The sequence below is a fragment of the Dromiciops gliroides genome, chromosome 3, assembly GCF_019393635.1.
Source record: "Dromiciops gliroides isolate mDroGli1 chromosome 3, mDroGli1.pri, whole genome shotgun sequence".
Lineage (NCBI taxonomy): Eukaryota > Metazoa > Chordata > Mammalia > Microbiotheria > Microbiotheriidae > Dromiciops > Dromiciops gliroides.
In genome coordinates, this window is record NC_057863.1 from 667,519,538 (window position 1) to 667,541,310 (window position 21,773).

The 21,773-nt window shown below is 44.4% G+C and overlaps 2 protein-coding genes across 2 annotated transcripts in view; one reads left to right on the forward strand and one right to left on the reverse strand.

Moving 5' to 3' along the window:
• The window catches only part of LOC122749581 (zinc finger protein 420-like), a 410,887-nt gene that overhangs the window by 260,087 nt on the left and 129,027 nt on the right, over positions 1-21,773 (forward strand). The gene's annotated exons all lie outside the window — the stretch shown is intronic.
• LOC122746245 (zinc finger protein 420-like) overlaps positions 1-21,773 on the reverse strand; it is a 136,634-nt gene that overhangs the window by 114,204 nt on the left and 657 nt on the right. The window contains exons 2-4 of the mRNA XM_043991712.1: positions 6,344-6,393; positions 5,864-5,946; positions 5,246-5,439 (exon numbers count right to left, since the gene is read on the reverse strand). Coding sequence (XP_043847647.1) covers positions 5,246-5,439; positions 5,864-5,946; positions 6,344-6,393 — 327 coding nt within the window. The remainder of the gene's footprint in view (positions 1-5,245; positions 5,440-5,863; positions 5,947-6,343; positions 6,394-21,773) is intronic.

The window sequence follows — 21,773 nt, forward strand, 5'->3', positions numbered from 1 at the left end:
ACTGAGTCTACATGTAACTAGAAAATAAAAAATACTTTTATGATAAAAAGCACAATTGTTTGGATTGACTTTGCTGATTAACTCACTTAAAGTTAGGTCAATTAAAACCACAACTACCTGAAAGCCTTGCCCTCAGAGGGTGTGTTCTCTGAACTCTGACCTCAGCAATTTCTGCTCATGGAAAACCCTCAAGTCCAGTAAATCAATCAATATGAAGGATGCTAGTCAATTAGCTTGGAGTTGGATGGAAGGGCCGGCTCTCCTTCAGAGTGGGAGGTAGGTAGTGAAGCTCTCAGATGTGCTCATGGTGGAGGACTTGGAGGAAGAAGGAAGCCAGGCTGAGCTCTGTCTCTCCTCTAGGGTAAATAGGCCTTCTTAACTTTCTCAGCCAAGTGTTCTCTCTTGAATAATATTTGGTATGCTTTCATAAATCCTTAGTGCCCCAAACTGGTGCTAAAGCTTCTAATTTATAAGGAGCAACATATTAGAAACCCCAGCTAATTTTCCCTAAACTTAAGACAGAAATAAAGTGACCACATATAATTTTAAATACCACAAAATTAAAAAAAAGGATGACCCTAGGAAGTTTCCATGGTGACAAGGAAGATCAAAATATATCCACAGAAGATGAAAACAAAGTCAAAGCTCCTACATCCAAAGCTTCCAAGAAAAATATGAATTTGTCTCAGGACATAAAGCACTCAAAAGGACTTTGAAAATAAAAAAAGAGAGGTAAAGGAAAAAATGGAAAGAGAAATGAAAGTGATGCGAGAAAATCATGAAAAAGTCAATGGTTTGAAAAGCCAAACTAGTCAAATGGGAAAAGAGTTACAAAAGCTCTCTGAAGAGAAATTAGTCCCTTAAAAATTAGGATTGAGCAAATGGGAGCTACTGACTTTATGAAAAATCAGGGAACAATAAAGCAAAATGAAAAGAATGAAAAAAAATTAAGAGGCAATGTGAAATACCTCCTTGGAAAAAACAAGTGACCTGGAAAATAGATCCAGGAGAGATAATTAGAAAATTATTGGACTATCTGAAAACCATACTCAAAACAAGAGCTTAGACATCATCTTCCAAGAAACAGTCAGGGGAAATTGCCCTGATATTCTAAAAGCAGAAGATAAAACAGAGGGGCGGCTAGGTGGCACAGTGAATAAAGAACCGGCCCTGGATTCAGGAGTTCCTGAGTTCAAATTTGGCCTCAGACACTTACTGGCTGTGTGACCCCATTGACCCACAAAAAAAAAAAAAGATGCAGAACGCTTTGGGGGCAGCTAGGTGGCACAGCAGATAAAGCACTGGCCCTGGGGGCAGCTAGATGGTTCAGTGGATAAAGCACCGGCCCTGGATTCAGGAGAACCTGAGGTCAAATCCAGCCTCAGACACTTAATACTTACTAGCTGTGTGACCCTGGGCAAGTCACTTAACCCCAATTGCCTCACTAAAAAATAAATAAATAAATAAATAAAGCACTGGCCCTGGATTCAGGAGTACCTGAGTTCAAATCCGGCCTCAGACACTTGACACTTACTAGCTGTGTGACCCTGGGCAAGTCACTTAACCCCCATTGCCCTGCAAAAAAACAAAAAACAAAAAAAACAAACAAACAAAAAAGAAGATAAAATAGAAATTTAAAAAATCCACCAATCACCTCCTGAAAGAGATCCCAAAATGAAAACTTCTAGGAATATTGTAGCCAAATTCCAAAGCTCCTAGGTCAAGGGGAAAATATTGCAAGCAGCCAGAAAGAAATGATTCAAGTACTGTGGAGCCACAGTCAGGAAAACACAAGATCTAGCGGCTTCTACATTAAAGGATCCAAATGCCTGGAATAGGATATTCCAGAGGGCAAAGGAACTGGGATTACAACTAAGAATCACAGACCCAGCAAAACTAAGTATAATCCATCGGGGGGGGGGGGGGGGGGAAATGGGAATTCAATTAAAGGGAGGACATTCAGGCATTCTTGATCAAAAAACCTGAGCTGAATAAAAAATTTGACTTTCAAAAACAAGACTGTAGAGAAACATAAAAAGGTAAACAGGAAAAAGAAATCATAAGGGATATTAAACAGTTAAACTGTTTACATTCCTACATGGGAGGATGATACTTGTACCTCATAAGAAATTTCTCATTATTATGGTAGCTGAATGAAGTTTATTTAGACAGAGGGCAAAGGTGTGAGTTGAATATGAAGGGATGATATCTTTTAAAAAATAAAATTAAGGGGTGAGAGAGGAAATAACTAGGAAAAAAGGAAAGGGAGAGGTGGAATGGGCTAAAGTATTTCACATAAAAGAAGCAAGAAAAAGTTTATGGGGGAGGTATTGTCTCTAATAGGGAATAACCTACACACTCAATAGGGTATAGAAATCTATCTTACCCTGCAGGAAAGCAGGAGAGGAAAGGGAAAAGGGGGGGGGGGTGAAAGAAGACAGAAAATAGAGTAAATGTCATGGGGAGGGAATGGGATGGAGGGAAATACAGTTAGCAATAGTAACTGAAAAAAATTTGAAGGAAGTTTGATAGGTCTCAGTTCTCAAACACATAGAGAACTGAGTCAAATTTGTTAAAATAAAAGCTATTCTCCAATTGAGGCAAGATCAAAAGACATAACGTTTTCAGATGAAATAATCAAAGCTCCCTATAGCCATATGAAAAAAAAATTCTCTAACTCACTATTGATTGGAGAGACTCAAGTCAAAACAATTCTGGGAACTACCTCATACCTATTTCATTGGATAATAGGACAACAGAGGAAAATGACAAATGTTGTAGGGGATATAGGAAAATAAGACATAAATACATTCTTAGTAAAGTTGAAATCTGGAACAATGGCCAAAGGGCTATATAATCATGCAGACTGTGATGTTTAAAATCTAATGTGTGGTCGCCTTATCTGCCCCCACAGTGTGGGGGGGGGGGAGAACTAGCTAAGTTTACTGATAAATTTGGCAACAATATAGGCTTTTAATTATTTATTAAAGTATTTATTAAAGCAAAGAGAGAGAGAGAGCTGCCTTCACCTAGCTATCCACGCTTCCAAAAGAAACACATGAAGTTCTGAAAGTTAGGAGATCTATCTATTCTGCCTGCCCCTGCTGCCACACACGTGTTTCCAAACAAAAAGTGTGATCCTCAGTCGGTTCCAGTGTAAGCTTCCTATGGGACCAGAAGAGGGGCAGTCCCCACATACATCTCCAAGCTAATTGGCTGGTCCATTGATTGACATGACTTACAGGCAGTCTAGGTATAGCCATAACTTCCAGACACCAGGCAGCTTCCAGATGCTAGTCACATGCTTTCTTTTCAGGGGGGCATCACCCTGGTTCTCACAATGTCTTTCTCAGGAGGGGTTGGCATCCTGATTCTCACAATACGATATGACCTAGTAATACCACTATTAGGTTGGTATCCAAAAAGAGATTAAAAAAAGTTGAATTTGAAATTGGGGAGATGCCCATCAATTGGGGAATGGCTGAACAAATTGTTGGTTGAGATTATGATGGAACACTATTGTGCTATAAGAAATGATAAGCAGGGGGCACCTAGGTGACGCAATGGATAAAGCACCGGCCTTGGATTCAGGAGGACCTGAATTCAAATCTGACCTCAGACACTTGACACTTACTAGCTGTGTGAACCTGGGCAAGTCAATTAACCCCCATTACCCTACAAAAAAAACAAAACAGCAAGAAATGATGAGCAGAATGCTATAAGATAAACCTGGAAAGGCTTACATGAGCTGATGAAAAGTGAAATGTACTGTATACAAAATAACAGCAATATTGTAAGACGATCTGCTGTGAATGACAGTTATTTTCAGCAATACAATGATACAAGACAACTCTGAAGAACTTATGAAAAATGCAATCCATCTCCAGAGAAAGAACTGAGGGTATCCGAATACAGATTGAAGCATAATCTTTTTGTTAGTTCCTTTTTCTAAAGATTTTTTTGTCTGTTTTCTTTCACAACTTTACTAAAATGGAAATGTTTTGCATGGCTACACATGGATATTGAGTTGCTTGAGTTCTTAAGGGGGTTGGGGAGAAAGGGAGGAAGAGAATTTGGGACACAAAGTTGAAAAATTGATGTTAAAAAAATTTTAAAAACAAACAAAAAAATTGATGTTAAAATTTGTTTTTACATGTAATTTGTGTGTCTTTGAAATTATATTGGGGTACCTTTCTTTATCCCAAGTTTCAGGGAACTTAGCTGGGGTTTCTAATATATTGCTACTTATAAGTTAGAGGCTTTATCACCAGTTTTGGTCATTAAGCATTAATTAAAGCATATTCAATTTTAGCTAAGAGAGAACATGTCTCAGAAAGTTCAGAAAGGAGATAGAGCTCAGGGTGGCCACCTCCTCTGAGTTCCCTGCAAAGAGCATGTGAGAGGGCATAAAACTTCCTACTGGTCCACAGGAGAGGTGGTCCTTCTACACTGCTAAAGCTAATTGGCTAACATCCTTCAAATCTATTGGTTTACTGGCCTTGAGGGTGGTCCGTGAGCAGAACATGCAGAGGTCAGAGTTCAGAGGATGGACCCTGTGAGGGACAAGGCTTTCAGGTAGGTGTGGTTTTAAGTGAGTTAAGCAAGGTCAATCTACATTTCCTTTGAAATTCTCCAGACTCAGGCTGACCTTAAGAAAGGTAAGGCAAGGCTCTCTCTGTCCCCAGAACTCCATTATTTTCTCACATTTGGAAAAAATTCTAAATTAAAAAGTTTTTAAAAAGTTGGAAAAAAATTGGACTTAGATAAAAAGAAATGAATGATTTTCTATGGTAAGACAAGAGTTGTGATGAGCCTGTACTTCTTTGGGTGACCTAGTCCACAGATCTGGGTCACAAGTCCCCAAAACTGGCTTCTTTCCCATCTCAGCAAAAAACACACCTTCTGAAAAGAAGCTTTTCCTGGTCAATGACAATGCTGGGGCCTCCCCTCTGAGGGTACCTCCCATCTACACTGCAGAGACATCCTGTGGACTTAGCTGTTGCCATGTTATCTCCCATCTAGACAGTGAGCCCCTTGAGGGCAGGGCCTGTTACTGGTTAAACCTTCCTTTGCATCCCCAGTAGTTGGCACAGTGTTTAGCACAGGAGCCACTGTCTAAATGCTCATTGACTTGACCTCAGAACAACAAAAGAGAGGGATGATTCAGAGAGACCAGGGAAGACTGGGATGTTCTGAGGGAGCAGGAAATGAGCAGATCCAGGAGGACCATGTCTGCTCTGCTGACAGCACGGCACAGGACAACCTGTGTCTAACAGGATAAAGCTTCCTGGGCTCTGCTGGATTCCACCTTTGCTGATGCTGGTCAGCTCTGTGGATGGGCTGCACTCACCTGGGATGGGGGTCTCTGGGTCCCCGGGGTCATTCTCTCTGGCTCCAGGCTCTCTCCTTGGAATAGGCTTTAATTGTCTGCAAGCTGACCTGGGGAGGGAGAAGGATCTCAGAGTGAGGGAGACATTGTCTTTGCCTTTTCTTCCTAGGGAGGACACTGGTCTACCTGGAATTACAGAACTTGAAGTCTCTGAGCACTTACAAAGGTCCTGCCCACTGGAGAGAGACTCTAACCAGAACAAGAGGGCAGCAGAGAGGGTCAGGCTTGGAAGTGAACTTGGTCTGAACAGGAAGGGGACTTGCCCCCCTCTCTAATTCCTTCCCTGTGCCCTCATGCCCTTCCCCCATCCTCCTGCAGAGACCCAGGAGGCAGAAGGGCCTTGGGATCCCAGGTGGGAAGAGACCCGGCAGAGCCTCATTGACCCCAGACCCAGAGCTCTACCTCCATCTGATACTAGGGGTGAGATGTGTAGGTCAGGCAACTGTGACCCCGTGGTAAAACTGGGGAAGGTACCCAAGGAGTTTGGGGATGTGACAGGCTTCCATTAGAAGTAGCAGAGGACATCGCCAGAGCCAGGATTGGAGGAAGGCTTGCTCCTGGCCAGCCAAGACAACATTCACCAAGAGGTCAGAATGGAAGAGCCATGTGGTTTGGTGGATACAGCACTGGCCCTGGAGTCAGGAGGACCTGAGTTCAAATCTCACCACATACACTTACTTAGATGGTGACCCTGGGCAAGTCACTTAACTCTAATCACCTTAAAACATCCAGGGCCATGCCCACTGTATATATGATGCCACTGTGGTGGTCTTGTCCAGCCCTTCCTCGCTTAAATCCAATTCATTGTAAGTCATCGCATCTGTCATGATCCTCTTTGAGCAGAAAAGAGAACCCACAACAAAATGATGACAGACAACAAGAGAGCGGGACGGTGAGGCCAATGGAAAGGGCAGCAGAAGCAGGAAGTGGGGAGGGGCCTTCGGTCAGACCTACCTGACACCTGCGCATACGGAGCTGGCCCCCAGAAGGCAGAGACATCTCAGCTTAAAGTGAAGGCAGAGAGATCCCAGGTCAAAGGGCTTCTGCCCCCAGCCAGGCTGCAATGGGTAAGGTCTCCTAATCCCAAGAGCCCCCCCCCCCAGCCCTCCAGCTCCTAGAGTGACCTCTCTCCTCCCCTTCCCACCTCCCAGGCTTCCAGACTTCACCCCAGGGGCAGAATTCCCCAAAGGCCTCCCCCTGCCTGGGTGTTCAGTTCTGAGGCCTCTCCTCTCCCACTGCTCCTCCCCCACCCCCTTACCTGCTCTGGGCCTCCACCCCTCCTCAGCAGAAGCTCCTGACCCTCCCCCTGCTATACCCCTCTTCTTCCTCACAAGGATCTGCCCATCCTTCCTTCTTCCTGGGTCTCCCAGCCATTCCCCTCCCCAGAAGCCCCCCTTTCTTCTCTGCAGTCTGGGCTCCAGACCTGCCCACCCCTCCTTCACTCTCCTCCAAACGGGCCCATCTCCCTTCTTGACCTTCCATACCCCAGTCCTCACACTGAGGGAGCGTTTCCTTCTGTCTTGTTTTTCTTCCCTCAGAGATGTTCTCTCAGAGGAAGACAGCTGGATCCTAAGGGGGAGCTGAGGCCACCACACCTGGGTCCCGGGGCATACGTTACAGCATATGTTATAATTTTCTCTACCTACTTACACACATCTTCACATCTCCCTCTAAGTCCAGGGGTGTGGCCATTACCTGATTCAGCCACTGGAATCCATCCCCTGGGAGGGACCCCTCTTTCCCTCTTCACCCTCCAAAAATCCAGGTCCTAGGGGGAAGAGTGATGGAGGAGGCGATCCTAAGCCCCAAGCTCTAATTTATATCTGAGCTATAAGAGGGGCTATAACCTGCAGACCTCAGTTCTGAAAAGGATTTGATGAGGGCCCAAGTCTTAAGTTGCCCATTCATCCCTTTCAGAATTGGGTCTGAATCCCTCTTGGAGCTTGGATACACATTACAGCTCCAGTCTTAGGTTTTTCTGTCAGCCCCTTCTTTACCTCCTAAATCACTCTCAACTTGGCAAGTTGAGGTAATGTGCAGAAAAGGCTCAATTTGTCCCCAGATTCACCTTATGACAGGTAAACCCCCCAAACACACCTCCACTGAAAAAGGGACCTGCCTTGGGGCTGGCTTAGGACCAGAGGCTCTCCTAATGAGGGTGAGCCCTCCCTTGTACCTCCCCAGAGGAGGAGATTATTATCATGAGATGATAAATCAATCTATCTATACTATAACTGTCTTTTCTTTCCCTATTGGAGAGACACCTTTCTCCTTTGGGTGCCCTCCCTGTGGTCACTCACAGTATTGCAATACAACTTGGGAAACTGAGTCCCTGAGTCTTCCCATTCTGATGTGGGACAGAATTAGAGCCATCAGATTGATCCTGAGTCTTCCAAAAAGAATTACAAGACTCAGGGACTGAGTTTCCCAAGTTTCACTGCAATACTGTGGGTGACCACAGGGAGGGCACCATGGAGGTATCTCTTGAATAGGGGAAGGAAAGACAGTTATATTTATAGGATGGATAAATTGATTCTCAGTCTCATTATACTAATCTCCATTTTAGGGAGGTACAGGGGTGGGCCTATCCTAATTTGGAGTTCCTGGGGGCCTAAGACAATCCCTGAGGTGGGGACTTTTTTCTGTGGAGGAGTGTTTGGGGGGTTTACGTGTCATAAGGTGAATCTGGGGACAAATTTGGCCTTTTCTGCACATTACCTCAACTAGCCAAGGTCAGAGTATCCCTGCATTCTCCGTTCTCAGACCCACTTTAACCGTTATCGATTAGAATTTCTATAAGCTGTCTCTATGTCTTTGTCATAGTTAAGGTCTCTATGACCCGCCTCTCTATGTTCTTGTTTTGGGTGATGATTAATGTGGGTAACAAGAGCCTAGGCCCTGACTTGTAATGAAGGCCCATGTTATCCATTAACTAGAGTCTGAATCCCTCTTAGAGCTCAGATCTAAATCAGAGCTTGGGCCTTAGGTTTGTCTATTAACCCCTTTTTTGCCTCCTACATCAATTCTTTGGGACCCCTCGCGATCAATCTGATCACCTTAATTCCACCCCACATCAAGGGGAGAGGTGCAGAAAGCAGAACATGTTGGTTGTGGGGCACAAGGATGGCCGGAAACCAGGATGGAGGCCACAGAGGAGCAGAAAGGGGGATTCCTGGGCTGGGGAGCTCAACACCCCAGCTCAGAATCCTCAGTGATCCTTCTGGCATTCTATTTAACAAAAGTAAAGGCAGGGGCAGCTAGGTGGCACAGTGGATAGAGCACCGGCTCTGGAGTCAGGAGGACCTGAGTTCAAATCCAGACTCAGACACTTAACACTTACTAGCTGTGTGACCCTGGGCAAGTCACTTAACCCCAATTGCCTCTGAAAAAAAACAAAACAAAAGTAAAGGCAGTCCCACCCCCTGGACTTCACCTAGCAGGAGGGAGTGGTGGGCAGGGAGGGGCTCAATGCCTGGAAAAGTTACTGGGACCTGGAATGGGGCCTTAGAGCAGAGATGCACATGGGCCCAGAGGGGGAGATCCCCTCGCTTCCTGTGACCTCACCTGGAGAGGAAGGGAACGTTTGGGGGTAAAAACTAAAGCCAAATGAAGGAGTATGCACACATACAAAGATCCCCTTCTATATCTGCTTGGCTTGGGGGAAAAGCCTACTGCTCAGCTGAGAATGAAGAGCTTTCCAAGGGAACTCAGGGGTTCTAAGAGGGGGGTGGCATCCTGAGCATGGGAACAGCAGCATAAAGACAAAGCCTGGGCTAGGAGCATCACAGAGAAGGAGTCAAAGGGCCAGTTAGTTAAGTGAATCCAGTTAAGTTCCTGGATTGGGCCTATGTGTGGAAGTGGCTCATATGGGGAGGTCTGTTTACTTGGCCCCAGAAAAGTGAATTGTTCAGGAAAATAGTGGAGGGGAGGGGCACAGAGAGGACTTGAAAGAAAAATGAAAGGCAAAAATAGACAGCGAAACTGTAATACTTGGAGATAAGAAGAGGCCACTAGCAGACACAACTTAAAAGGACAAACAAGAAAGATTTAGCAGCTAATCTGCTATAGGGAGATGGGGCCAAGACAGAGTCAAGACTCAGGGATGGCCTCTAGGCTGCCAATGTGGAGGAAATCAACTGAATTTGGGGGAAACAGCTTCTCCCCTAAAAGAATTACCTTGGATGTCAAAGAAACCGAACTGTCTTACAGGATTATGTGAACAGAGACAGACCTCAGGGAAGCCTCCAATAACTGGGGAGTCACCAATAAGATCTTCTGCGGGAATGAACTACAGACCCACCTCCTCTGGCCCCACCAGACATTCTGGGCAAGAGAAAACATCCCCACTGAAACAACCTCTGCAACTCCTGAGAGGAAGGTTAACATTCTCCCCAAATCACCCGACATCCTGCCTCTATACCCAACCACCCCAATGAGCAAAGTGGCTGCCCAGCCTCCCCAGATGGACTGAGGCTGTCTAAAACCCTATTTATGCCTCTACTTCCCCTTGTTCCCTTGAGATGCTCCCCACAGGGCAGCTTCCAGGGAGCTGATGCTACTTTACCTTCAGGCAGGGATTCCAGCAAGGTGGGCCTGGGGGCAGGAAGAACTGAGTTCAAATTTGATCTCAGACACTTTCTCTGTGTGATTCTGGGCAAGTCACTTGACCTGCTTGTCTCACTTTCCTCAATTATGAAAGAAGGAGAATAATGGCATCTACCCCAAAGGCTGCTGTGAGGATTCCATTTCCCAAGTGCTCAGCAGTGCCTGGCACCTGGGAGCTAGAGAAAGGCAACTCTGATTATTCTTACTGCTGTCCAGGAGGCTTTTGGGACCTCTGGGCTGAGGAATTCCCCAACAATAACCTAAACCTGCTGAGGGAACAACACTGATTGTCCTCTGCAGCCCAGTGCAGTGTCTGGAACATAGAGATGAGGAAACTGAGAGGACAAGACATCAAGTTACTTGAGAGAGGTGAGAGGGCTCTGAGGAGGTTTGGATTCAGGTCTAGCCTTCTCCATCAAGGCCACATTTGAACTCAGGAAGATGAGTCTCACACACTGTAGGTCTGGTGCCCCATTCACCCTGTCACCACCCAGCTGCCTCCTTGGAGGGAAGACCTGAATTCAAATTCCGCCATGACACTATGTTTATGCTGGACAAGTTACTTGAGACTCCCCTTATGGCTTTTGTCACAGATGCTGTGGGCTCCCACATTGGCCTGGGTTACAGGGCCTGAGCCAAGCAGTGGGTGGGCAGGCTGATCAGGGACACATGTAGAGGTGCCACCATCCTGGCCAGTTTAAGGCTACCTTGGGGGGATGGGTGCCCCTCACTCCCCATTTCTTTGCATTCCAGAAAAAACAAATCTGAAAAACTGTGGTAGCAAGCTTCACCTATCAGGAGGGAGTGGTGGACAGGAAGGGGCTCCCAGTGAGTACAGTGTTCTTTACACTGCACCAAAATGTTATGTTCTTGGTTCTCTGGTGAGACTACTACTGGCTCTAATGAGATGTGGTAAAGCTAATACTGATCCACATACACCTACTGACCACCACTCCTAATGTCTATTGTTTCATGCCTCTTATCTAGGACTTACACTTCTTCAAAGGAAAAGCGCCACTAGATTGTATAGCAGCCCCAAGCCACTGAGGAAAGATTTCCAGGACTCATACTTGATACTGCTGATACTGTTCCAAATTTTGAAGAGATGTTTGCCAGTCGATTCACAGAAGAGGATACAGAGTATGTACCTGAAACACCCTGCTGATTCCCCTCTGATTGTGAAGAGTGGATCCAGTGGCAATCAAAGAAACTGAGGCAAACGGTTGCAAGATGACAAATTGGAGGAAGGCATGGCCGGCGGGGTTAGCCAAGTGACAACAGATCTAATCAATGGCATGGAAGACCCCGGGGGAATGACCATCAGCATCATCAAGATGGACAATCTGGTTATAACCAACCACCTCCTTATGGTTAATATCCATGTTGGCAGCCCTCAAGTCAAACCAATTACATGCTCCTGTAACATGTCAAAAGCTTTCCTGTTTCCTCAGCTTGCTCAGGTTTTCTGTATATGATTTTGTACAGATAATATTAGGCAACTTAAGGCTGTCCTGTACACATAAACTAGAAAGATGTGATGGTAACTGGTAATGGTAAGTCCTGTAGAGAAGTCATGGCCTGTATCGTTCAACTTCTACCTCGAATTCATCTTTATTTCATGTTTTGTTAGTGCATAGAATTTCATGTGTTTTCCATGTAAGGCTGCCAGTAGTCATAAGTTTGTAACACAGGCATAATTAGGAATAGGAAAAAAGTTGGCTCTCTCTAAAATTTAAAGGAATATCTGTAAACATGGATAGGATTATTTCTGGAATTTGGCAGACTTTAGTGAAGTAATTCATCAAGAGACAGCTATACTGTCTTACAAAATATCATTTAACAGCAGCTGAAACACATTATAATTGACTTACTGTTCACTTGTCTTTATTCAGAAATAATAACTATACTGTGTGAATGCCTATTTTCAAGGTCTGATTTCTATACTAGTAACAAAAGGAAGATAAGTATAAAGATGTAAAATAAGCAAAAAAACCCCAATTATGTCCCATATAAATGGGTTGTTATGTCATCCAGTCCAACCCCCAATTCCACAAATTGGAAAACTAGCCCATAGGACTGAATACAGTTTGGCTGCAGACCTCTCTATCCTTCTCCCATTATTCCCCCTTCCATGTATGTACTACACTCACCAGCCTTTCCCTCTCTTTCCCTCCCTCCCCCAAACAGAAAACAACCCCCAAGCTCTGCTCCCTCCTGCTTGGGGGCTCTCCCTTCCCCCTCTGCCTTGGCTTCCTTCAGGATGGCTCTCAGATCCCCCCTTCTGCAGGCCTGCCCTGGTTTTCTTCCTCCTTCCCCAGCTGCTAGTGTTTCCTCCTCTCAGAGATTACCTTCCATCTGTGTCCTCTCTACAGGCATGATCAGAGGAACTGTTTCCATGTTGTCAACAGAGAGCCAGACTCAGGAAGGCCTGCCTCCCAGCCCTGCCTCGGACCAGGCTGTCTGGGACACTTTCCCCAGTCACAGAGAGCAGATTCAGGGCCTGGAATATTGCCAAAATCCAGGCTAGCTCAGACATTCAGGGATCTGGCACCACTCCCAGGAGTCAGGGCACCCCATGCCCTAGAGAGCTCCCCAATATCCATGAATTATGTGGCAACCCCAATATCATACCTTTAGAGTGTAAACTCCCCAGGACAAGGACTGTTTTGGCCTTAGAATCTCCTATAATTGACAGTCTGGAACTTCTAAGAACTATCCCTTTAACAACAGATCAATGGGCAATTAATGAGAAACAAACAGAAAAACTCTCAACAGGGGGTTGGAGAAGGGGAGGGGGGGTGAGACTTGGAAGGAGAGATTCTGGGGAGAGTCATTAGCATTTCTAAAGGTTTTGAAAGTCAGACTCCCACCAGATCCCCAAGGAAGATCAGAAGGCTGAAGGGAAAGGCTGCTTGCTATGGATGAAAACAAGGGGGGAATTCTGCTTGCCAGACTAGGAAGAAAAAGGGTGAATGCTAACACCTGGGCAGCAGTCTCTACCCACCTTTTCTTCTGCCTCTTATTTGGTTTGTCAAATCGTTGGTGAACTCTTCTAAGGGGGCCTTTTGGTGTTGGGACCAACTCCTCTTCCCTTTTAAGGCTTCGCATGCAGCGTTTTGTAACTTGTCGTCCTCGGAGTTTATGTTTTGCTCCTCCCTCTCCCCCTCTTACCCAGGTGAGACAGACCTTTCCTGAAGACTTTCTGGGATATGTTAAGGCAGAAGATTGTTTCCCTCCATCCTTCTGTACTGTCTGTAGCTCCAGAATCTGTTTAGAGGCTGAATTTAATGCTGTTTCAGAGGGAAATTTAGGAGAGCTCAAGCAACTTCCTGGCTTCTCTCCACCATCTTGGCTCCGCCTCCTATAGCCTGGGAGGCCGGCTCAGTTGGCCAGTTCTAGCACCAAGCACCTCCTTGTCTAAGCACCAATTAGTGGAGAAGGGCATGGCTGAGAAGGGGGGAAAGGAAGGAAGGCTCAGAGAAAGAGGGGACAGTTAAATGGGATTCCAGAATCCAGGAGTGGGTGGGGATGAAGGAATAAGGAACACTAATCCACTTGAATGGAGCAAAGATCAGAGATGGGAGGAGGGGTGATCACCTCACACTGCAATTCCATCTGCAGTCTGGGGGTCAGTCATCCAAATGACTTGGATTTCTGGGAAGGGTTGCCAGCACCTGTAATCAGATAGGCTCCTCAGGGCAGACCTGCTCTCTGGACCTTGAATCAATCCCTAGCACTTATTGCAAATCCTGGAATCTGTTCATTAGAGCTGAATAAATGACTTGTCTTTCATTCATCCATACATTGGGAGAGGTAGGAGGAATTGAGAAGCAAGTCCCAGTGTCCCAGTCATTGAAGAGGGAGCCACAAGTTCCCTGGCTCTTGGGACCCCTGTCCCTGCCCACAGGGCACTTAGAAGTAAAGCTGAGCAGGGGCAGAAAGGAGTCACAGCACCAAGGCTCCTGGTTCTTAGATTAAGAAGGAACCTCAGGGACCCTCCACTTCCATGCCCAGCTCAGCCAATAAGCCTGAACAGGCCAATCATTGAACAAACATTCATTAAGCACCTACTAGGTGGTGCAATGGATAGAGTACCTGGCCTGGAGTCAGGAAGATCCCAGTTGAAATCCAACTTCAGACCCTTACTTGCTGTGTGATCCTGGGCAAGTCACTTCACCCTGTTTGCCTCAGTTTCCTCATCTGTAAAATGGTCTGGAGAAGGAAATGGCAAACTAGTATCTTTGCCAAGAAAACCCCCAAAGGGTTCCTGAAGAGTCAGATGCTCTATAAAACCTCTAAAACAAGAAAACAGCACCTTCTCTGTGCCAGGCACTGTGCCAGGCCAACAGGGCTTCTTGGAGCAATTTGAGAAAATGGGCCAGTACTGGGGCAAGGGGAAGAGAGGGTTTCTTGTTTGTTCATTTAAAGATGGCAAAGAGAGGGTGACTAGGAGGCCAGAGAAAGTCCCTGAGAGAAGGGCAGAGCATAGGAGGCAAAAAAGGGGTTAACAGAAAATCCCAAGACCTGAGCTCTAATTTAGATCTGAGCTCCAAGGAGGGCTATAACTTACAGACCCCAGCTCCTAAAGGGATTAATGGATAACTTAAAACTTGGGAAACAAGGCAGGGCCAGGCTCTTGTTACCCCCATTAATCACCAGCCATGACATGAACAGAAAGAGGCAGGTCACAGAGACCTTAACTATAACAAAGACACAGAGACAGTTTATAAAAATTTTAATTGATAATCCAGAAATTAGGCCTGGGAATGAAACACAGGGACAATCTGACCTTTGCAAGTTGAGGTAACATGTTCAGAAAAAGCCAGATTTGTCCCCAGCTCATCCCATGACAGGTAAACCCCAAAACACACCTCCACAGAAAAAGGGACCCACCTCGAGGACTGGCTCAAGCCCGCAGGAACAACAAATTAGGGCAAGCCCTCCCCTGTACCTCCCCAAGGTGGAGATCATTATAATGAGACTGATATTCAATTTATCCAGACTATAAATATAACTGTCTTTTCTTTGCCTATTTGAGAGACACCTCCATAGTGCTCTCTCTGTGGTCACTCACAGTATTGCAATAAAACTTGGGAAACTGAGTCACTGAGTCTTGTAATTCTTTTGGGATGACTCACAATTAGTTTGGCCCTAAATCCATCCCACATCAATTGGGGAACAAAGACCCCAGAGGAATCTACTTAGCCTGGGAAAATTGGAGCAAGGGAGAAAGTTAGTGGTTGGAACTGGTCTTCATTCAGGTCCCCTAAATGTGTCTGAAGGATTCTCCCAGTTCAGCCTGGGCCCTCCGGGGCTGGGATGGTGGGGAGGGCCTGGTTGGCAGCCCCATGGCAGATAGCAGCAGGGAAGTAACAAACTGAGTAGAGCCAAAGGTGGTGTCCAAGGCTGGAGGCCACTTTTCAAGTGGCCAGCTGTCAGAGTGACGTAGGAGGCAAAAAAGGGGTTAACAGGAAAACCTAAGACCCAAGCTCTAATTTAGATCTAAGCTCTAGGAGGGATTCAGACCCCAGTTAATGGATAACTTAAGACTTGGGAAACAAGTCAAGGCCTCGGTTCTCTTACCCACATTAATCACCACCCATAACAAAAACATAAAGAGGTAGGTCAGAGGGACCTTAGCTATAACAATGATCAACTGACAGGGTATAGAAGAAATAAATGATAAATGAAAGTATTTTGAAACTAGCCATGGGAATCAAAAAGAGACATGTGCAGAAAAGACTAAATTTGTCCCCAGATTCACCTTATGACAGGTAAACCCCCCCAAACACACCTCCACTGAAAAAGGTACTTGCCTTGGGGGTTGGCTTAGGACCCCAGGAACTCTAAAGTAGGTTAAGCCCTCCCCTGTACCTCCCTAAGGTGGAGATTATTATAATGAGCCTCATAATCAATTTAGCCATACTATAAATATAACTATTTTTCTTTCCCTATTGAAGAGATACCTTTCCACTATTCTGCTTCTCTCCCTGTGTTCACTCACAGTACTGCAATAAAACTTGGGAAGCTGAGTCACTGAGTCTTGTCATTCTGTTGGGATGACTCATGATCAATTTGACCTTATATTCCATACCACATCATTTGGTGCCCAGCGTCGGGCTCAAAGTCCCAGACAAACTATTTTTCATTTTATTTTTTGCAAGAGAATGAGGCAAGGGGTTTTCTCACTGGTCCAGGATCAAGAGATTTGCCCCAAGAGATTTCCCTTTGATCAAGCAATTGGTTAAGGTATCTCCTATGTAACGACTGGAGTGACACCACCTTACTGTAAGAAAGCTCCGCCATGAGGAGAAGGCGTCTGAGGGCAAGCCATATGGTCAAAGGGACATTTGCTCCTGGGTGCTGTCAATCAAAACTACGAGCCAATCAACTTGAGGAGCCTGCCATTTCTGGGAGGAGAACACGAAGTAGGAAGCAGACATTGGCGGAAAGCTTCTTCCTCTTTGGGGTTCAGACATCGGTTTGGTGGCAGGACTTCACTTGGGAGGTTAAAAAGGCTAGGATTTGGGGTGGCTAGGTGGCGCAGTGGATAAAGCACCGGCTCTGGATTCAGGAGTACCTGAGTTCAAATCCGGCCTCAGACACTTGACACTTACTAGCTGTGTGACCCTGGGCAAGTCACTTAACCCCCATTGCCCCGAAAAAACAAAAAACAAAAACAAAAACAAAAGAAAGGCTAGGATTTCCATGCTATAAGAAATCTTTCTTTCTCTTTACTATCTTATATCTTTTAATAAATCCTTAAAAGCCTAACCTCTTGGTGAATTTATCAGTGATTTTAGCCAGTTTCCCCCCAAAACTGGGGGGGACGGATTAGAACCCACATTTAGATTTTTAAACAACACACCTAGCAAAACTCAGAAATCTGGGAGACACCCTGGATAGTAGTATTTGCTGTTAATTAACTGACACCCATGTGGACGCAGGTGCAGTGTTGGTAACCTCCAGGAAGTTAAGATGGGTCAGAAAGTTAGAGTAATTTGGTGTAAATTTTGACAAATTGGACAAGTCCAATCACACCGACCTTAATAAGAAAATGGGTGCTGTTTTATTGCAATACTGTCTGGCCACAGCAACCCCCTCATTCAGCTCTTGGGTTCCCTGGGATGGAGTATGCATTGTGTTTTTCTCCTCTGTGGCCTCGGAAATCTCAGTCCCATTGGGGGGCCCCCAAGGTCTGAGGTAGCATTTTTCTCAGGTGTGGTCTTAGCCCAAGCCTCCTTAAAGGGACAGAGAGAAAACATTCTGCATGACCCCTCCAGTGTATCCTTACAAATTGGGGAAAGGGAGAAAGGAGAAAAAATTGGATGTAGGTGAAAAGAAACAAATGGCTCATTTGCAAGAGAAAGGAGAATTAAGGGAACAGATCTCCTGATTAGCCCCTACCATACCTGAGAGTGGGCTGGTCAGGAAGAAGTTGTTTGCTTGTCCTGTTAAACAGCTGCTTGTTGTCTCCTGCATTTATGTCTGTCAAATGTTGTCATTGTGTTGTAAAATCTGTGCGGAATTTCTGGTTGTACCTTCATGGCCTTTCAGAGCAGTGGCCAGGCTCTGAAGGTGGGGGAAGGGAAGTCTCTGACTTCTGGATATCTTTAGAGGTATGTGTGTCTACTTAAGAGTTTGAATTGGAATTGGGATATAACTTCTTTGCTAGGCATTCATAGCTTTAGATGAATATTGTAAAAGCTGGTTTGAAAATGCTGTTACTTTGAAATTTTTTGTAGTGGAATGGTTAAAAATCAGGAACTACTTGAAATGTATAAAGGTTTTAAAGAAAAGTGACCTCTAGTGAAGCATGACTTGAGGCTGCACCACTATTCTCTTTCTTTCCCTCTCTCCCTCTCAGGTGCTGGCTGAGCAGCACTGGAGTGGGGAGTTAATGAGAAATGTTTAGGAAATTTTTTAAATTTTTTTAAAGTGTCCAGAGTATTTTAAATTATTGGTAAAAGCAAATAGAAAGAAAGTTGTGTTGTTTAGCTACTGAGAGTGCAAAGAATTTGAAATCTTGAGGAAAAAATAAAAAAGGGGAGTGTATTTAAGGTACACTGCCACTTTAAGTGCTCACTGCAATTTCAAGGTCTGTGCATTCTGGAAGAAAGCAAAGAGTAATTGAGCTTGATTGGAAAACTGAAATACTGTTGGAATACTTTTAAAGTTTTAAAGTTACTTTTAAATTGATGTGTGTGTTAAAATTGGAAAAGCAATTGATAGTCTTAACAAAAACAGGTATAGTTGTTGTTTCCTCTGAGCCAGAGGAAAGCACAGGTATTAAGCTAGTAAATCATTACACAGAAAAAGACCTTCTAGACTTCTTTTAATTTGTAAACTTGTCAGAAAAGAGCTTGTTACAAGGAATGGTTTTACTGAGGATTTATAAGGCTGCTTAATTTCTACTGATTGATCTTTACAGCAGGATACAGTTTAAACTTGAGAAGAAGGAAAGAAAAGCCAAGGAACATGTGTGTGTTCTGGTAAATCTTTTTTGCTCACTGTAACTTCATGAGAGTAGAAGTTGCTATTTAAGATCAAATATTTGGGACAATAATTCATAAAATTGTTTTGAGTTTTGAATTCAGGTATAATTGTTAGGATGGTTAAGCCAGTAATCCAAGTACTGGAGAGAATGCCACAAATCAGTGCCCCAAGAGAGAATGTGCTGCTTACAGGTGGAGGTATCTGGGAAAAAGCCAAGAGGACCATTTCAGACTCAATCCGAGGTGGGCTCCTTTTGGTTCATTGAGGTCCTACTGAACAGGAAATGTTTCCCCACCTGGCTATCCCTGATTTTGGCTATTACTGCATGACTGGTGGTCACTTGTAACTTTTACCTGAAATCAAACAGAGCTAAGGATGTTCTATCCTGGCCTTATAATCATGTCCCTGCTTTTTCTTTTATAGCAGATGTCTATCATCAGAGCAAGTAGTCAGGAGAAGAAATGAGCACAAGGCAAGTATGTAAGATCTTAGTGTTCTTAGTTTAAATGTGTGGTCACTTGATATGCCAAACAACATGGTATATTAATATTCAGGTGTGCCATCTGCCTGGTAATGTCTATATGGGATTATGATAAAGTCAAATTAACTGGGTATCTTTTTGGTTTAAAAGAAAGCGAAATTCCTCCCCATTGCAGATGAGAGGGAGGATGGTAACTAGGAAACATAGTTATGCATTTCAGGTTTTATCCTAAATCTGCCCAGTCAGATCTCTGTTATGTACTGCCAAGGGCACCAAGCTCTTAACTCCATAGTACAGGGGAATCACAGGGCAGACTTTGCTGCTAGATTAGTTGCCAGGTCCATTCACTTGTTCACCCTAGCCCTGGTCCCCTTGAACCTTACTGTGCCCCAAAGGTATTTCCCTTTCCTATAACAAGGAGGAGATTATAAATCTTTGGTGTTAACTACCGACTGCTTAAGCCCATATGTTACTTTGGGCTATTTGGATCTCAGAGTAAGAATCCTACTGCCTCTTCTCATATTCAAGTCAGAAGAGGAACCTGGGATCGTTTTCTTTGGTGGGTCTGGAAAACTGCTGCCCTGACTATTCCTTTTGTTGGGTAACTTGAACATGAGGTTATGCTTACACATTTAAAATGGCAATAGAAAAAATTTCTCATTCCACTGCCTTAGGGTTACAAGAATTGGAAGAGTGCTCAAACTCTCTGGCAAATGTGGTCCTGCACTGAGGCATAGTCTGTATGGTTCAGAACACCTCCTGAGGTTGAGTTCCAGTACAGAGGTTACCTGGATGGCTGAAGCTGTTCACAAGTGTTTGCTTCATCCAGTTTTTCATGGAACTCTTAGATTTATTCTGTATTAGGGTCCCTGTTCTCCCTTGGTCTGTTTGCTAATCATTTGTGTTTTGTGTGGTGGTTCTTGCATTTCTAACTCTGGTTCCTAGATCTTCCCCAATTCATAAATGCCCTGTGGGCCCCTGCTTTGGCCCCACTCAGCAGGAAGTAGGTAAAGAGGATCATCTTCCTTTTTCCAGGGGTATATGAAAAGGGGGGGAATGATGTAGGAGGCAAAAAAGGGGTTAACAGAAAAACCTAAGACCCAAGCTCTAATTTAGATCTGAGCTCTAAAAGGGATTCTGATGCCAGTTAATGGATAACTTAAGACTTGGGAAACAAGTCAGGGCCTGGGTTCTTGTTACCACATTAATCAGCACCTGTTAACAAGAGCACATAGACAAGGCATAGAAATTCAAATGATAAATTAAAATATTTTGAAACTGGACATGGGAATCAAAAGGCAACATGCACAGAAAAGGCCAAATTTGTCCCCAGATTCCCTTATGATGGTAAACCCCGAAAACACACCTCCAGGGGAAAAGGTCCCCACCTCAGGGGTTGGCTTAGGACCCCAGGAACTCCAAATTAGGATAGGCCCTCCCCTGTACCTCCCTAAGGTGGAGATTATTCTAATGAGACTGATAATCAATTTATCCATACTACAAATATAGCTATCTTTCCTTTTTCTATGCGAGAGATACCTTTCCACTTTTCTGGTTCTCTCCCTGTGTTCAATCACAATATTGGAATAAAACTTGGGGAACTGAGTCACTGAGTCTTGTCCTTCTTTTGGGATGACTCATGATCAATTTGACCCTTAATTCCATCCCACATCAACAGCAACATTGTGTGATGATCAATTGTGATAGACTTCTAGCTCTTCTCAGCAATACAATGATCCGAGACAACTCCAAAGGACTCGTGATGGAAATTGTTCTCCGGATCCACACAAAAAACTGGATCCTGAATGCAGATCGAACCATACTGTTTGTACTGATGTTGTTGTTGTTGTTTAGTTTCTTCCCATTTGTTCTGATTCTTCTTTCACAACATGACTAAGGCAGAAAAATGTTTAATATGATTGTACATATATAACCTATATCAGATTACTTTCTGATATAGGGGAGGTGGGAGGGAGGGCAGGGTGGGAGAAACATTTGGAACTAGAAATCCTATAAAAACAAATGTTGAAAACTATCTTTACATGTAACTGGGAAAGAATAAATTACTTTTATTATTTAAAAAATAAATAAATTGGGAAAGTAGTAAACTTTTTTTTTTTGCGGGGCAATGGGGGTTAAGTGACTTGCCCAGGGTCACACAGCTAGTAAGTGTCAAGTGTCTGAAGCCGGATTTGAACTCAGGTCCTCCTGAATCCAGGGCCAGTGCTTTATCCACTGTACCACCTAGCCGCCCCCCAAAAAAATTTTTTTAATTAACTGCTGTGTAGCAACACACCAAAAAAAAAATTACATTTTTAAAAAACCACTATCACCTCACACCTGGACTATTTCAATAGTTACTAGGGGAGGGGACTGTCTGCCTCAAGTGTCTTCCCATTCCAGTCCATCAGCCCCAAAAGTCATTTTCTTAAGTGCAAGTCTGCCCATGTCATTCAATAAACTGCAGTGTCTCCCTATTCTTGCCAGAAGCAAATATAAATTTCTGTTAGGGATTCAAAGCCCTGCCTAGCTTGTCCCTCTCCTAACCTTCCAGTATTCTTCCACCTTTCTTCCCCACCTGTCCTCTTGCATCCAGTGACACTGGGCTCTTGGATGTTTCCCTAACAAGACCCTCCATCTCTCAGCTCCTAGTTTTGGAAGAAACTGAAATTCCTTCTCATTGAAAACATTCAGATGAGATGGGGGGGAGGGGATGATTACCAGGTGCATTTATGCTGGTTAAAGAGAGTTCTCCATTTCATGTTTTCCATTTGGAAAGAAAGAGGACTATTGACCTCAAGT